The following is a 1,773-nucleotide window of genomic DNA, read 5'->3' on the forward strand; positions in this document are numbered from 1 at the left end:
ATTTTTAGGTCCTCGGGCTCCACAAACATGGAGCCCAAAAATCTGAATCTCTTGAGTGCTAGAAACGGGCAGCGACACAATATGTGCACGCTGTCCTCCCTTTCTTTGCCACAAAATCTACACCTATTCTCCTCAACTAGACCTAAGTAGAATACATGTGCCTTGAAGGCNCAATGCCTTGTGAGAAGACCGATACATAGTCTTTGTCTGTACTTACTCATTGTCAGTAGTTCCTTTGTCCTACCTGACAATGGCTGAGTCATCAGGGTCTTAGCTTGGCGGCAGCTCTTCAGTATCTCTAAAGAGATCCTGTGCTTCCTTTTCAGCCAGTCCTTGATATGGTTTTTTTCTTGTTGCAAANAAAACTCCAACTATCTAGCAGACTGGTTTCTTTAAGGTAACNAGTTTTGCCAGACTATCAGCCACTTTATTGCCTTGGATACCTTGGTGGCCAGGTACCCAGACAANCGTGATGTTGTTTCGNTCGCCCAATCTGTTTAGAGCTTGCATACAGTCCCAAACCACTGAAGATTCAGTAGTAGTCTTGGCAAGAGCTTCTATGGCTGCTTTGCTATCCGTATAGATATTGATCCTCCTAGTTTTCGTCTCTCTTGAGAGTAGGAGTCTTGCACATTCCAGAATGGCCAGGACTTTCGCTTGAAAGACCGTGGCCACTTTACCAAGAGAGAAAAACTCTCTGTGATTTGATCCTGGACAGTAGATGCCTGCTCCATAGCAGCCGTTTGCTCCAGATCCATCAGNAAACCATGCATGAGTGCCCGGCTGGATCTGAAAATTTTTGTTTTTCCAGTCCGCCCTGGTCAAGTTTATGGAGAACGCCTTGTCCACTTGGCGTATTCTGAATATTCTGTCTTGCTTTAAGGTAAAGGGAGGTTTGTGAAGAAACTCGAGCCTGGTATGACCTACTCCNAAATCTCTCCACTCCCCCTGACATCTTAGTCTATATGCTGTAAGTTTGGCAGCGCTGATGACAGTCAATCTTAGAGGTGGAATGCAGAGTGCCACTTCCAGCACTTCTGTTGGTGTNGTTCTCATAGTCCCTACCGCAGCCCTCAAGTAATTACCTTGTAGGCGTTTTAGTTGGTTCTTTGACTCCATTTTTTTCACTCTGGGCCACCAAACAACAGCAGCATATGTTAACTTTGGTACAAGTACCGCTTTGTATATCCATAGAGCACTATTTAGTTTAATACCCCAAGATTTTCCCATTGCTCTTCTACACGCCCAGTATGAGGCGTAGAATTTGGATCTCTTTATATTGAGATGTGTTTTCCAATTCAGTTTGGTGTCTCAGTGGACTCCCAAATATTTTAGTGACTAGACGTATTCTATATCTTTTCGTCAGAGTCTAAGCGGCTCAATGGCTTCAGGTTTGTATTTCCTGGTGAAAATCATGGCCTTGATTTTTAATGGATTAGCCTTAAGTCTTTTTGATTGACACCAATCTTGCGTGATCTTAAGGGCTTTCTGCATAGTCTCCTTAAGTGTTGAAAGAAAATTACTTTGCACTATAATGGCCACGTCATCAGCGTAGCCAAAGATGAGGAAGCCTTTCTTTTGTAATTCTTGTAGAAGTTTATCCGCGACCAGACACCAGAGCAGGGGAGATAAAACTCCTCCCTGCGGGCATCCTTTAGCGGGGAAACCATGCACACTTGAGTCCCCATGATTGGCAATCAGGGTTCTTCATGTTAGCATGCTTAGTGTCCAGTCTGCTAGAGCAGCGGGAATGTAATGCCCGGTCATTGCTTC

The 1,773-nt window shown here is 44.4% G+C and overlaps 1 protein-coding gene across 1 annotated transcript; it reads right to left on the reverse strand.

Annotated features, from left to right (window-relative positions):
• Positions 1–375: 375 nt before the first annotated feature.
• On the reverse strand, positions 376–1,230 carry LOC109861375. Its single transcript, XM_020441000.1, has one exon. It carries the CDS (start codon positions 1,228–1,230, stop codon positions 376–378), a length of 855 nt encoding a protein of 284 aa, XP_020296589.1.
• Positions 1,231–1,773: the final 543 nt, after the last annotated feature.

Source organism: Pseudomyrmex gracilis, unplaced genomic scaffold, assembly GCF_002006095.1.
Source record: "Pseudomyrmex gracilis isolate BER0280 unplaced genomic scaffold, ASM200609v1 scaffold_710, whole genome shotgun sequence".
NCBI classification, from domain to species: domain Eukaryota; kingdom Metazoa; phylum Arthropoda; class Insecta; order Hymenoptera; family Formicidae; genus Pseudomyrmex; species Pseudomyrmex gracilis.